The 14,954-nt window shown below is 30.2% G+C and overlaps 3 protein-coding genes and 1 long non-coding RNA gene across 4 annotated transcripts; 2 read left to right on the top strand and 2 right to left on the bottom strand.

The window, feature by feature from the left end:
- Positions 1–79: 79 nt before the first annotated feature.
- On the top strand, positions 80–3,405 carry LOC145763947 (uncharacterized). Its single transcript, XR_014288471.1, has 3 exons — positions 80–265; positions 619–755; positions 3,019–3,405. It is a non-coding gene; the product is annotated as an uncharacterized LOC145763947 (long non-coding RNA).
- Positions 114–4,321, bottom strand: LOC145763945 (condensin-2 complex subunit H2-like). The gene is made up of 14 exons (XM_082575499.1): positions 4,154–4,321; positions 3,807–3,964; positions 3,539–3,614; positions 3,013–3,152; positions 2,741–2,889; positions 2,519–2,661; positions 2,357–2,410; positions 2,007–2,208; positions 1,826–1,899; positions 1,646–1,700; positions 1,273–1,404; positions 992–1,176; positions 616–765; positions 114–356 (listed from the first exon to the last, which is right to left on the bottom strand). Exons 1-14 carry the CDS (start codon positions 4,268–4,270, stop codon positions 228–230), a joined length of 1,764 nt encoding a protein of 587 aa, XP_082431625.1. The 5' UTR covers positions 4,271–4,321; the 3' UTR covers positions 114–227.
- Positions 4,322–4,419: 98 nt separating this feature from the next.
- Positions 4,420–7,868, bottom strand: LOC145750850 (importin-9-like). The gene has a single exon (XM_082566926.1). It carries the CDS (start codon positions 7,785–7,787, stop codon positions 4,719–4,721), a length of 3,069 nt encoding a protein of 1,022 aa, XP_082423052.1. The 5' UTR covers positions 7,788–7,868; the 3' UTR covers positions 4,420–4,718.
- A 1,310-nt stretch (positions 7,869–9,178) lies between these two features.
- Positions 9,179–14,946, top strand: LOC145757127 (uncharacterized). The gene is made up of 22 exons (XM_082572418.1): positions 9,179–9,300; positions 9,364–9,448; positions 9,586–9,766; positions 9,856–10,014; positions 10,135–10,224; positions 10,312–10,482; positions 10,651–10,761; positions 10,885–11,094; positions 11,229–11,332; positions 11,447–11,669; positions 11,758–11,875; positions 11,944–12,116; positions 12,256–12,469; positions 12,707–12,792; positions 12,928–13,051; positions 13,185–13,304; positions 13,407–13,538; positions 13,609–13,748; positions 13,830–13,882; positions 13,953–14,087; positions 14,241–14,355; positions 14,498–14,946. The coding sequence occupies exons 1-22, from the start codon at positions 9,201–9,203 to the stop codon at positions 14,555–14,557; spliced, it is 2,904 nt and encodes a 967-aa protein (XP_082428544.1). The 5' UTR covers positions 9,179–9,200; the 3' UTR covers positions 14,558–14,946.
- The last annotated feature ends 8 nt before the right edge of the window (positions 14,947–14,954 follow it).

Here is a 14,954-nt window from a genome sequence, read left to right as displayed (position 1 = left end):
CATCTTTATTTTAAAGCTAGTTAAACGTAATTATACAAACTTTCTGTAAGTGAATTAGTTGCTTTTTTACTAAAACATTTTGTTGTTATTTTATTAGAAAACAAACATTTATATACTTCTTTTTATTAAAAATCAACATATAAAAATAAAACATGATTAGAAAATATTAAGATAGTAAGAAAGAAAATATTTGAAAACAAAGACTGAAAAGTAAAAAGTATTAAGTATCAAGCATGATTGTATTCAGCCAATCGATCTCTTAAACGTAAGTTTGATAAAAGTTTTAAACTAAGAGAATTCACACAACTAACTGTTGTATCACCATCACTTTGTAGAAGGAAATTGCCATCATTTGCCTAAAAAATTTAAAAAAATGTATTTTTTGGATATTAAACTTCAGATGTTGAAAATCTACATATTAAAAAATATTTAAAAGTTATATTAAAAATTATTTATTTAAACAATTGTATTTAGTCTCTGTTACGAAGATGTTAAAAATAACTATTTCACAAAATAACAGATGTGTATCTAACCAAAATTGTTACTAAATCTTATTTTAAACAAAACTTCTGGCAAACATGGTTTTAAAGCAAATTTTAACAATATCATTTTTACCAGTTGTAAGGTAGCAGCAAATCTTCTGCAAATTGACCAAGTTTCCTCCTTGCTGTTGACATCACGAAATAGTTTCTGTTCTCCGACATCATTAAAGTTGGATATTACTTCATCCCCGTATTTGTGGATATCAAACTCAGGTCGTTTGTTCTAAATATTAAATAACATATTTATTACCTAAGTTTTCCTTGTATTTATAATACTTAATTCCACAAAATTTTAAGAAACCTAAAAATGAAATATTATGTAAACTATGCACCACTTTTTTCAAGGTTTTAAAATAAATAAATAAAATCAAAATGTGGTACAGCCATTTAATACAGAACACAAGATGTTTCACAATTTAATTAAAGCAAAAATTGATTAAAGTACATACCTGCACTTCCATATAAGGTGTTATGTCTTTTTCCCATTCTTTAACTCTTTGTGAAAGTTGACTTTCTATTCTTTGTTCATTTGCTATCTTATAATATCTCTGGACATATTGAAGTACTCGATCCTCATATGATAAACCAGTAGGGTCAATGATATCATTTAGATCTTCAATATTATCTTTTTCAGCTACAACATAAAAACAATAAAAAAAATAGAAAAAAAAATAAAATTTAACAACAGATTATAAAGTTATAATTAATGGAAAATGATAGAGTTGTTTACCATTTATTCCAATGTTATCAACAAGATCATTAATATCGTGAAAGTCATCTTCATCAGAATTATTATCATCATTATCATGAAACACATCATCATTATTATTTTCAATATCTTCTCTTTCTTCCATGAACTTACCTGTAAAATATTTAATATTAATCTTATTACTAGTAAAGGATAGGTAAATGATATAAAATAAGCAAACCATTTTTAATTAAAAATTTATTTTATGATCTATATACCATTAAAAGAAGAATTTAACAATCAGAAAGGGGCTTTAACACTAGATTAGTATTTTAAAGGCAGTTAAAAAACTTTACCAAAATTTTAAAGTTAGTTAAATATAACAAAATTAATTAAAACACTTTTAAAAACTTACGTTGTTCCTTTTCTAGGCCATTTTTTCTACAATGCTGTAAGTGGGATAATTTCAACTAAAAAATTTTAAAAAAGATAATAAATCAAATGAAAAAAATTGATGAACAAAATATAAAAAAAATTAAAGTTATATATATTTATATTAAACATTAAATCAAAATACAATAAAAAGTAAAATTACAGCTTTCCATAATTTATCCAGTCTTTTATTTTCTATTTCTATCGCTGATTCTTGATAATTTGCACCTTTTACTTCTAAAGACACAAAAATATACAATTTTTAGGTAAATAATATAAAAAAAATCTAACAAAAAAAAACATTAAGCATCGTTCAAAAAATTTAATTATTTAAAAACACATACTCATTTTCTTAAAAAAATCGGTGATTGATGAAATCTGTATTAATGGGGCTTCTTTTTTTCTCTTTCTTGGGTTAGATTGTAACGAATTTGGTATTCTTATCGTCTTTTTACTCTGGGCTAACATTGGTTTAGGAGTCCACACATCACATAAGCAATGTTCATCTAACAATGCAGTTGGAATGTGACTTTCTTCAACCATAGACTAAAAATGAAATTTAACAAATATTTTAAGAAATTCGAAAAAAAACATTTTTTTAAGAATTGATAAACATAAACAAAAAAATTAACCCTTTAGAATTTAGAGATTTACAAGTTTAGAAAAGTTTTTATTTTTATTTATAAAATCTTACCATTAATTCAGGTGTAGTTGACACTCTTCTTTGTCGTAACTGCCTCTCCTCAACCTAAAAAAGTGATCAATTTTTAGGTATTTATTGCATACCATTTACTACACAGATATGACCGACAAACAAACCCTTTAAAACAAAAAATGTTTAAACTATTAAACTTACTTGTTCTTCAATAATTTCATCGAAAGCTTCCACCCCTTCATCATTATGATGAATATCATCACCAGTGTCATGACAACTATCATCATCATTCATGATGTCATCCACAATGTCATCAGCGTGATCATTATTTCCATCACCATTTTCTAAAATTTTAATACCAAATTTTATATGTTAAAAGCTTTTCGTAGTACTTGTATATAAGTTTTAATTAGGGCAACTTACCTTCGGCTGTTGAAATGACTTTTTCAAATTCAGGGTAGGACATTTTTTCAGTGTTAAAGGGATTTCCGATTATTTTTAAACCATTGGGTAATGCTGAAACTCGATTTGCCCAAAAGTCTAAATAATAATTTACCACCTCTCCCAGGTCACTGCAAAAATAAAATAAAATTTTTAAATTTTTTGCACATAAATGTTGCAATTTTATACAAAATTTAGTCGATATAACACAATTTAAAACAAACTGGCTAGTGGCTATTAAAAATTGTTTATACCAATAGAATAAAGATCCTCGATCAATTGGAGCATCGAATAATTGAATTGCCATCTCCGGAAACAAAACAACATCATCTTCACTATTTTGTGGTGTCATGTACTTTCTAGGACATGCTGTTAAGTCATTCAATTCAATAAACTAAACAAAAATATTAATTACTAGAAAATTTGTTAAAGAAATATTTGGCAACTAATTCGTAAAAATTAAATAACATATTGCCTTCTAATTGTCAACTTTTATTCAAATTCAAAATAAAATTATTTTTATAATACCATTTATTTCAGGGCATAAAAATTATAATCAATAATTTTTTTAGTTTGTTTTTTTTTTAAATATATCCTTTGTTGTAAAAGGCTATAATTGGTATCAAATTATTGCCTATGGGTATAAGCTAACCTACACTTTTGGCAATTACTAAAAATAAATATTGCACTTAACATACTCCACAAAGTTGTTTTTATGTAGTAACAAATTGTATATATATTATTTCTATATGTTTTTTTTTAATTTCTGAAAAAGTAAACCTTGTCTTCACTATCATCAAATTCATCATTTTTTCCTGTTTCCTGATTTTCGTTAGTAGAAGTTTGCTTGTCTTGTCTGCAAACAGAATGGGTATTAGTTCAAGTTATACACAATACTATGTAATCTAAATTTACACATTTGAATTTCATTACAACACAAAATAACTTATTAAAATTTTTAATTTTTTTGTATATATATATATTTTTTGAATAAAAAAAATTATAAAGCAAAGTTACTTTTCAGATATTGAGATCAAGCATTACTTACTTATTTTTAGTAATAATATCCAGCGTTTGGTAAACCAGAGCGTTCAAATATTCCACTTTTCTACTCCAAACACAAGCTGTACCTTGGATTAACATTGAGGCTTCGGCAAAATTTAAACTGGTTTGTCCTTCATTGAAAGTAAAAGTCATTCTGCTCACCTAAAAAGTTAAAAATCAGATTAATTTTACATAGAAAAATCTATAAGCTTTTACATTAACATACAGTTTTACATAATTTGCAATGCTTTAGTTTCTATATATTAGGCATAAAAAAAACAAACTAGCAGAAATAAAATTTAATGTTGTAAAATTAAAAAGCATATATAACAAAATATTCCGTAGATAAACCTCATCTATATAGTCTGTGAGCACCGAAGCTATATCTACATTCCAATTCTTAGTTAAATCTTTGATTGGGTGAAATAAAAAGTCATGTTTTTGATATAAAACACTGCCTTGAGACATATTCCACTAAACTACAATTTGTTTAAAATTTTATAAATTTGCAGCAGTAACTTTCCTAATCTATAAAAAAATAATAATTAACACCAAGCATTGTATATATATTATTATTAATTGATAATAATTTAAAATCAAAAATTTAACATGGTACCAATAAATTTCCTAAATTTTTGTTACATGCGATATGTACACACAGCTACTAATAAACAATTTAAATTTAATTAAACACAGTTTAAAAATTTTTATAAAAGAAAATAAAAATTGTAGTTACGCAGATATAACCATAATAATTTGGCAACCTAATACAGAACTTTATTTCAAAAACTACAGCACAGAGCAAATATTTCACATTAAAAACTTAATTAATATCACAATTTAAAATAAACAATTACATAATTTAACATGCTGGCAATTTATTTTTTAAAATATATAAAAACGTGTTAGTACCAATTTACTTGTACATCTGGGTTAAAAATTCCTTTTCGGATGAACTTAAATGTGAGGCAAAAAAATTGTTATGCATATCAGTCCTTGAGAATTCCAGAACAAACGATTTTAAATATTCCTCAATATTAATCGAATTTAAAGGGTCCTTTGCAGCATCTTCGTCATCCTCACTAAACTCATCATCATCTTCATATCCTGCTTCGATGACAGAGTTCTCATTTAGAAGTTCCTCCAGAGTTTGTCTTCCATCTTCGGAATCAACATCGTCTTCCTCATCTGACCCATCCTCCCACTGAAAAAAATTGTTTTCTTTCGAGTTGGATTCAATTTGATTGCGAAGCTCGCCTAACAAAATTTTGTAGATTTTAATAAAAAGAGGAACTACAGTCCATTTTTCTGGTTCTTTTTGAGTTTTTGAACGAGTTCTTATTCCTTCTCCATGAATTCGATCTCCTCGAACTGTAATTTGTTTAAGAAGTTCGTTATTTGATTGCAGACCATACTGTAGTAGTTTTGCTAATGCTGTAATGCTGACTTTTTTATCGTAACTCCCAAAAAATAAGTTTTGCTTATCACACCATTCACTCATTACAAAAAGCAGAGCAGAATCACCCGAAGGCCCTGGAACCGTCGACAAAAAGGTAACAACATTTTCTATTTTGCTATGCATCAGATGTGCAAAAATTAGAAGAAGTGATTGTGCAACAGTAAGAGTAACACTTTGTTGAAGCTTGCTTAAAACTGCCCTCAAAATTATGTCAATATCATCAATTGATATTTTGTCATTAGCTTGAGAAATGAATACAGAGACCAATCGACCAGCAAACGAAGCACTATACTCTGGCAATTTGTTACTTAACAGAACTGAAATAAGTTGTAAGCAGTAGTAGGCACCTGAATGACCATCACTATCGTGCCATAAAAATAGTTGATCAATTGCAATCGAGATATAAGCTCTCGCACATTCACCTGCACTTTGTAAGATTTCGTTATCGTCTGAATTTATTGCACATTTGATAAGGGCAGGAAAGGCACTGCTCACAAAAACAGGTGAAAGAGGTTTGATCTTACGAACAATACTACATAAAATATCCATTGCACTTGATATTAATCCGGTAGGCACTTTTTCGGGCGGTGAATTTAAAATGCTTACAATAGTTGGTAGTACCTTTGATTGTACTTGTTCACTGCATTGTTCGTGAGAAGCAATTTCTGTTATCAAATCAAATGCAAGTGATGTAATAAGGGGATCGTGAGTGTATTTTAAAAACACTGCAGTTGCAAGAGGTATGACCTGGTCTTGATACTTAGTAGTTATTTCACTATTTTTTGATAAAACAATCTGCAGAGTTTCCAAAAGCAAAGATAAAACCTCAACAGTTGCTCGAGTGGCCATGTATAACAAACCTTCGATAAAACTTGGTAAATAGTGAAACAACAAAGGAGAAATTTGTGAATCTTCTATATGGTCACAGTAAGCAAAAACAGCCCTTACTGCAGAGATTTTAATTACTGGAGACTGTTCTGGCTGAAGACCATGTACAGTGGCTTCAAAAAATTGCTTCATTATTTCCGGAGACATTAAATTAGAAAAACGACTGCCCACCCATAAAGCCCTTCCAGCTACAAATGGTGATTCTTTAAGATCACTTAAAACAACTTGGGTTAAAAATGAGTTAAAGTCAAACTGTAAAATTGATTTTTTGGAATATTCTTCAAGTAACATTCGAACTGATCCCATTGCAAGATAACAAGATTCATGCAACTTCCACCAATGTGGATCGCCGTTGTTCTTTTTAGTTTGGGCTTCATTTAAAAGTCTATGTACAGCACCAACAATGGCTGTTGCACTCTCTTTTTTAAACTCCTTGCAACAAGCCATGAAAAGGTCATGTGCAGAGATACGAACACTAAATGAAAAGCTTTCCTCATCTTCATCTTCTACAAATTGATCTGGGTTTTGCATCCAAACCGAGACCTGATCTTGGGTGATTTGCATGTAGATAATAAGATAATAAATAAGCTCCGACAAAGAATTTTTGACTATCTTTCTCGATCGCCGAGAATCCAATAAACTTTCCACAAAGTCAAAAATTGAGTAAACTAAGTTTCCGAAACTTAAAGATTCACCATCTGAGTCAATTACTGTTTCAGAATCCTCTTCTGAGCAGTTAACCTCACGCGAAACAAAATAACTTGCACCTTGGATTAATTGTTGCCACACCGCAGATAAAACTTGAGGTACAGCTTCACCCATTTGTTGGGGAACAAACCTCATCATATTAACCAAGGTTTTGAGAACTTCTTTTTTTAAACCACAATCAGAAATTGGACCGTTAGGAATCTCAATAGATTTTGCAAATGCATGTGTAAACTGTGTTACAAATTCGGTTTGCAATAAGTTTCGTGTTTTAGTGTCTTCTGTTGAGTACACAAGATACAGACAGGTATTAAATATTTCAACTGCTCTTGAACGAGTTCGAATACTGTAAACATCATGTTGTATAAAAATTTTAAACAACTCTGGTAAAATAATTGGAGCAATTTGTGGCATTTGTTGGTCCGTTAAATCTCTACTAAACTCTGTTAAAACTCGCATAGCACCATGCACCCAATTTCTTTCACCACTGGTTATTGCTTCCATCAGTTGAGGAAAAAGATCTTCCCAATCTTCTGGCCAATCCCAATGTGCAATGGCTGACATGGCATAAGCAACACTGGATCGGATTTTGCTACTATTATCACGCAAAGCAAGAGGAAGCATTTTGCGTATTGCCATTTTCGCAGGCTGTGAAGTGACAGGGGAGATAAACTTAATGCCCAAATTAGACCAGTGAGTTGTTACATATTGCTTTAAAATTAATGAGGCAAGTTGCCGCACAGCCAAATCTCCGCTGCTGTCCACTGTAAGCTCGGCCAAATGCACTCCAATATCTTCAGTCACATCCAGAACCTTTAGTTGTTGCTCAGCAGCAACTCTGGCATTTTGATCAGGAGATAAAATGGCTGAAAGCACAGACAACAAATGTGCTCGGAAGTTTGCTTCGTCAGCATCAGGAATTTGTTGAAACATTGTTGATTGTAAAAGTTGCCAATTTTTGTTTTAAAATATTTTAAAGTTTTAGCTTTAGCTACTTTTTACCAATTAATTACCAGACTGCTGTATATACCCTAAAAAACATTAAATTGTTGCAACAAAAATTTGTGTTTAGCATTCAATTATTTAACTTTAGTCTTAGATAATCAGAGCTCAGAGGTTACTGCATTATTTTTGTATGATTATAAAGTTATGCGTCGTTATAGTAGTATCTGTACTGTACTTCCTGACTTCTGTATGTAGTTATCTTATCTGAGTATCAAAGTACAGAAGTATATGGTTACGTCTGTACGTACAGACGTAACTGAAATGTAACTTTCTTGCCTTTCAAATCTGCCGATCATTGACCACTTCGCCGCGCTGCCGCTGCCAAAGGCTTCTACTCACCTATGCTTTGCTTATTTGTTTGTATGTCGGCTTTTTTGTTAAAACATAACGATTTATACAACATTTTGGTAAAGTAAACACATCGTGAAATTATTGCAAAACATTTCTTTTCTAAAAACGTATTGGCGCGATTTATAGATTTTTGCAATAAAATAAGTTTATCCCCAAATAAATTATAACTTTTTAAAGTACTTACACATGTAAAAGGAAAAATGCGATAAGCATTACCAAATTAATAACAAATAGAAATAAAAGGGCATCTTATATCTCTATACCACACCATTAGTAAATTGACAAATGTAACAAAACATAATTCGCACCACAACTGGTAATTTTTAAGATTGTTTTGTGTGTTTGTATCGGCGAGTCCGTGAATATTAAACTAACAGATTAAATAAAAATTAAATTCGTATAAAACAGCTATTATTCTATAAGCAAAATTAATTAAAACCCGTATAAGAACTTTCAAGCATCTTTTATAAAGTAAATAAGGCAAATCCAACATCCTACTTAACAATGCTTATCATAATTAAATAACCAACAGTTTTTGTTACAATGAATTAAAAAATTAAAACAATAAATAAAACTATTTGCTCATTGTTGGCAAAGAAGGTTTAAATCATTTTACAATTAATTTTATGAATCGCGCTTTCGTTTTCAATGTGTTATCGCAAGTGCTGAGACAATGAAAGCGTCGCGTACTATACATAACCCAGTAAGGCGATATGTTGAATAATATGTCTGCGAAATAATTGAGAAGTCATAAAAGTTTGTATATCAGCACCGGCCTAGTTAAACAATATCGACTTGTTAAGCTTAACTTGTTTAAAAAAAGAGTGATATAAGTTTAGGTTTTTAACATTAATTATTATAGTTTTTATAAAGTTTTTATTTGCAAAAAACTTGACGAACCCTTTTTAGGCGCCTATGATATTGTAAATTTGTGTTGTAACACCTGTTTTTCATGTGTTTCAGTAACTTTGTTTTACTCACAGAAAAATTATGAGACAGTTTAGTTGGTCACCTATCTTATACGTGGGCCTATTTAAAATGCTGCAAAACAGTTTTATTCTGTTCATAGGGTTATTTTTTATTACAAAAGGTAAGTTAAATGTTTTCTTTATCGGCACTTTTATATGTTTTAATGTTTGTTTTTTGGTATTAGGCTGTTACGGTAGACGCGTTTGCGAAACCAGAAATGGAAATTCAGAAAAATTATTCAGCGTTTCGAGTGAAAGTCCAGATAGCAGGTAACCTGAACTTAGAACAACTGTATACCGACCCAAAGCAATGACGTAGTAATTGCCTCTGTTACGTATAAATTTGTGCAAAAATATAATTAATATTGTGTTTTATTATAAAAATTTATAACAGTATTCTTATGTAGTTATATTGGAACATTGGATATAATAGGAGTTTCTTATGAACCACAACAAACAATTTCACTTAGCATTGCACCTAATACACAAATGTGTGGCTCTAAATTATGTAATAAATGGGTTAACTTTAACACCAACACACAGACTCTAACCCTTAACAGAAAAATCAAAGAAGACATAAACACAAAGGTAACTTAATAGCAAAATCACATCTTTGTTTACTTAAAAATACCTCAAATTCAATGCAATAGCCTAAACTTATAATTTGTAAACGACAGGCATCTTTAAGTGACATTGACGCACTAGAAATAGTGATAAATTGTAAGTCAGTGCAATTTTCATACCAAGTTGATATATTAGTTACCATTAAAGTGGAATATAAAGACGACGTAGAGCTAGTTTTTCTTAGACAACCTTACGAAGTTTATTTAAGCGAGGTGAGTAAAATGCAAGAAATTAAAAAATGTTTTGTAAAGCCATTTTCTGTTAATAAGTTGTTCTAATTTATTAATAGATAAAAAAAGAGTTATGACTTAAATCCTGTTTTTGTCACTTAGGTAACAGAAATTGGAGTGTCTGTAATAAATGTTACAGTTGAAGATTTAAAACTTTTAAACCTTGTAACGTATTATATTTTACAAGGATCGGTAAGTTTAATATTTGCTTTAAAAAAAAGGGTATATTTACCAAAAATATAATATTTTAGTTTGTAAGTTTTACAATATTTTATTCAGCTGGGATCGAAATATTTCGAAATTCCCAATCCCCGACGTGGAGATATTCGTGTTAAAAATAAATTTGATTACGAGGAGCTTGCAGAAATAAATCAAACCGAACTCAAACTTGACGTGGAGGTTAGATATCGGGGAAAATATGGCGTAATTACATCACAAACCGTTGTCACAGTGAGTAACAGGACACGTTAGCTCTATATATAAATCTATGTTAAAAATTATAAACATAGGCTATCTAGTTACATAGAGTTATATTGGGACTACTTTCTAGTAGAGGGCCTATTTCGACAATTTTCTTCAACAAACGATCATAAAAAATCAAATTACATTAACATACAGATTAACGTAGAAGATGCGGACGATCAAGCACCAATATTTCAGCCAGATGTAATAAAAGCTGGCGTCCGTGTTAACCCAGTATATGAAGCTTACGTACAACAAAATACCAAGGTGTCCAAATTTAAAAAAAAATTCTAACACCACAATTGAATTTTTTTATTTATCATAATAAACCTTAAGATTTTGTAAAACTTAACAAGCAAAAAATACTAAGAGTAAACAATTTTTTTCTAGGATCTGACTACACTTGACATAAAACCTGGTCCTATAGTTGCTATAGATTATGATCTCGTCGTAAGGGAAAGTATAGTTTATTCATTTAAGGGAGCATTGCCCAGTGAATGTTTAAACTATTTTAGCATTGATCATTTAACTGGCGCAGTTTCAACATTAAAGGCATTGCCTGCCAAAAATATGGTCCCTAAATGTATTTTTAATGTCCAGGTAGGTTGTACTTTTAACTTAAAGTATACGAAACACAGTTAAGTATTAATTTTTAAAAAAATGTGTAAAAATTGATCTAAAACAGAGTTATTTAAGAAAGATAAATTTAGCATGTTGATTTATATTTTACACAGGCAACACAGAAAAACAATGCCAATATGTTTAGCATAGCTAAACTACATGTTAGTGTGGTGCAAAAATTAATAGATTTGTACAAACCAGTAATCATAAGTGACAGGTATTTAATATTACTTAAAAGTTGAAAAAATAATTATAAGTAACCATGGTGTATATAAGTTATGTGTATATAACGTTTAGCGTACAAATAACTTATTTTAAACCAAATTTTCAGAGAAGCATTTTTGGATCCTACAAACCACAATGACGTCCAATTTCTACAAACACAAAACAATGAAGTATTCAAAGTTGTTGCTACTGACAAAGACTACGACATCAACGACCAGCCACTGTTTAAACTGCAAGTGGAACCTTCCAATTTATTTACAATCCTAAAAGGTGGATATATTGCTGTACATGCTAGAACTGCAGATCTTAACTCGGATTTAAATATTCAAGTAGGTTAAAAAATATCAAAGTCATAATTAATCGAAAAATTTTACAAATTTTTAAGAAATTAAAAACACGTTTAAGTTTGTATTTAAGGTTATTGTTGAAAATCTAGACTCGACTGAGCCAAACAACCGATTTAGTGACATCACCTTTATTCGAATTAGCTTTAAAGAAATAGTTCAAGCCAATAAACTTACCAGAAATACAACAAGTATAAACATCGGTTATGCATAACATTTCATAATAATTTTTTTATTTTATTTATTTATTTATTTTAAGATTGCATTTCCGATACAACGATTCCTACGAGTAATGACGTCACGGGGGCATACGTTGCCATGGGAATATTTATTGCACTGTTTTTGGTTAGCTTGATAGTAATAATGATTCTATTTCTTAAACTGCGACGATATAAAAATTCATGCTTAGAGGCCGAAAAAAGAAATTTTGAGGTAAAAACATAACTTTTGGACAATTTGTTAAGCAATATAGTTTAGGGTATATATATAATTTAGGCTGTTGGTAATATTCTTCATTAGACACCATATTCTAAAACAATCAAACTAAACAATTTTTAATTTTGAACATTAGTTAAATCAATCAGTTGGTGACAAATTCGACGAGTTTGGGTATAACAACAAAGCATATAGTGTAGATTCTGTTTCCTTTGCAAATTCTGGAAAAAGTATAGTTGGGTACAAACATACCGTCGACCTTACCAAGCAATATGGAAACGTCATGCGATTACCCTCGATCGAAGATGACGTGTCACACATAACACCACTAGATGTCAACAAACTAAAAGGTAGATTTGTACAACATACGTTTTCTTTTATGTACGTCAGGTAGTGTTAAATATTGGTCATGGCTTCGGATTGCAAGCCGAAAGATTTCACTATTCGTCTTTGACCCTAATCGTTTACAGACAGCACAAACAATTAAGTTAGAAAATGCACTTTCTATAAAATAATACAAAACCTTACACATTAATGTAATACAAAAAAGTATTCACTTAATTATAACCAGTAGAGGTTTATTACAGAGTTCACAGAGTTAAACAACGAAAATATGCACTGCATAGTTCCATACGGTTCTTCTACTTTGCTTCAAGAATGGGAAAACGTGGAGGTAATTTAATGTTGGGGTACATTTTTATTTTTGATTTTAAATTAATATTAGTAAAAACGCATTACTTTTTAATCAAACTCACAAACTTGAACATTTTTTTTAATTTTTAACAAAAATACACTTTTATTTGAAAAGAATTCGCTGGACTTTAATCAGATTAGAGTTGAAAATTGGTTAAGCGAAAACGAAGAGAAAAAATGCGGGGTTGGAGAAATAAAACTTAACACATACAAGCCCTGCTTCGTGAAAATATTAACTGGTATACACTTTAGTATTAATAAATAAAATAACTTAATATTTTAACATAAATACCTTTGCAGTATTCAAATTTTACTATGTCAAAATAATAACCAACATTTCTTGTAATTCGGGACCTAAATTATTATTCGCAGGTGAATATTCTGATAAAGAAAGTGCTTCTGATGACGTCAAAGCAATGAGACAGTTACTGTATTACAAAAATTGCGACAACAAAAATATAATCAAGTTTTATGGATGCTGTGTTGAGGATGGTAAACTGATGCTGTTTTAAATTCAAGCCCTAATTCATTACATTTATTTTTAAACATTAGCTATTCTTATTTCTTTTATCTGTGAGTCCGTTTATGTTGCAGATTGTTTATATATGGTAAGCGAGTTTGTATCGTCACGTGATATGCGCACTGTGTTACTGAGCAGTAGAATGTTGGAGCACTCTGCTGTAATCTCGACTCTATCAGGAACCCAACTAATGAATTTTATTATTGGTTAGTAAAAGTTGATATTGAAGTATGCAAAAGTGTTAAGACATTTTTACAAATTACTTTATTTTTTCAGGAATTGCAAGCGGAGTAGAATACCTCCACAACAACAACTATGTTCATGGAGCGATATCTGCCAGAATAATAAGAGTGAACGACAGACTCGTACCTAAGATCGCGGAATGCTGTGGCAGAAACTCGCAGAGATACAGATTGGTAAACAAACGATATAACAACATATGCTTTAAATTCTATAGTCAACGAAGTAAGGTTAAACATTTTGCGTTTATTTTATAGAAAAGTAATCGGTGGGCTTCACCGGAATACAAATATTCAGAAAAATCGGACGTGTAAGTATCGTGGTATTAAAACTATGAAAAACTATTTTGTTGTGACGTCAGGCTTTTGTTTATGACGCAGGTGGTCATGGGGCGTGGCAGCATGGGAAATTTTATCGTTAGGTGGATTACCCTTCAGTGATTTAGAGGAAAACCAAGTCAAGGGTTTTGTAAAAAGACAACTTCAAACCGGAGGCTCTTTGTTCCCAGTAACCAGGTAACCAGGTAACCAGGTAACCAGGTAACCAGGTAACCAGGTAACCAGGTAAAACGCTCATTTAAAATTACGCAACGTTTTAACTTACTATGCAAGGTGTAACAATCATGCGAAGTTGTGTTTATTCATCCAATCTTTAAATAATTTTTTTAGAAACACCACGAAGAGATTATGGGTACTTCTGCAAAATTGTTGGTCGGAAGATCCACTGGACAGAGTTTCAATGTCCGAAATCGTCCTTAGGTTAAACAAGATGAAAGAAACCTCGGTAAGTTACAATTAAATATATTTACGTCCAGGCTTTGTTGCCAAAAATTCTAAACCTAGAAAGCTATATTAACAACTGGTTTCACATGCCCTTTATGTCGTCGAAATAATAATAAAGTATTTATTATGTTGTTGTTTTTCAGAATCCCATTACAGTAGCAAGAGCGCCTGGATATCATTTCTTTCCTTCAAGTTCACATTAGTTTAACACATGAACGTTAAAAAACTTGAACTATGTTTTTTGTATATAGAATTTAGAATTGTATTCTTTTTAATGTTATTTTTTTGTTAACTGAACGTTAATTTTTGGTGTGGATCAAAAAATAAAGAGCAGCATTTGGTGCATATTGCTATTTCGTTACATATAAACAAGATTAACAATTTTAATTGCAACATTATATTAATTGACTAGAAAAATAATTATCTACAACAAAACACCTTATTTCCTATTATAACTTTAAAAAGATTGCGTCGAAATATACGTGTCTAAATTGCCCAAGGCGCTTAGTATACGTATGTCTCTTGAATAGTTTTTCAATTGAAAAGTTTATTTGCAAAAGTTTTTTTAACTACAAGATTGAAAATATAATAATAAAAAGT

Source organism: Corella eumyota, chromosome 1, assembly GCF_963082875.1.
Source record: "Corella eumyota chromosome 1, kaCorEumy4.1, whole genome shotgun sequence".
In the NCBI taxonomy this organism is placed as follows: Eukaryota; Metazoa; Chordata; class Ascidiacea; order Phlebobranchia; family Corellidae; genus Corella; species Corella eumyota.
Note: the sequence above shows the minus strand (reverse complement) of the source record. Positions and strands in the feature narration are given on the sequence as shown.